This window comes from Chiloscyllium plagiosum, unplaced genomic scaffold, assembly GCF_004010195.1.
Source record: "Chiloscyllium plagiosum isolate BGI_BamShark_2017 unplaced genomic scaffold, ASM401019v2 scaf_200, whole genome shotgun sequence".
NCBI lineage: Eukaryota > Metazoa > Chordata > Chondrichthyes > Orectolobiformes > Hemiscylliidae > Chiloscyllium > Chiloscyllium plagiosum.
The window spans coordinates 36102-36531 of record NW_025213852.1 but is presented as its reverse complement, the minus strand read 5'-3'; the positions used below and the strand labels follow the sequence as shown (position 1 = coordinate 36531).

Below are 430 nucleotides of genomic sequence, written 5' to 3'. Positions count from 1 at the left end.
GGTGACTGCAGCTGAAACGTGGCTCCGGGATTATCTGCGTGGAGTGCGGGCAGGTGAACGTTTCCCTGACACTCCCGTTCCTTGTGCTTACAGCTCTATTACCACGCGGAACCCATCAGCGTCAACGTTCACGTGACCAACAACTCCACAAAAACTGTGAAGAAGATCAAGATTTCAGGTTAGCCTTGTGGCTTTGACCAACAACTCCCACCCATGAGAGTACCCCACACCTTTCAGGCCCTTGGGACTATTCTGGCCCTGCTACCCGTCGCCAAGTCCGTTCACTAATCCAGGATCAAGCTGGAGTGCAGAGAGTCACCATCTTAAACAACACCCTCCCCCTCTTCTGTCTGTCTCTCTCCCTGTTCTCTCACTCTCTCTGTTCTCTCTCTCACTCTCTTTCTCCCCCTCTCTTTCTCTCCCCCTCTCT

At 53.0% G+C, this 430-nt stretch overlaps 1 protein-coding gene across 1 annotated transcript in view; it reads left to right on the top strand.

Moving 5' to 3' along the window:
* Nucleotides 1–69: 69 nt before the first annotated feature.
* Nucleotides 70–430, top strand: part of LOC122547731 (arrestin red cell-like) — a gene marked incomplete at both ends in the record, with an annotated part of 21266 nt that continues 20905 nt past the window's right edge. The window contains one exon of the mRNA XM_043686317.1: nt 70–178. Within this exon, the coding sequence (XP_043542252.1) occupies nt 70–178 (109 nt within the window). The remainder of the gene's footprint in view (nt 179–430) is intronic.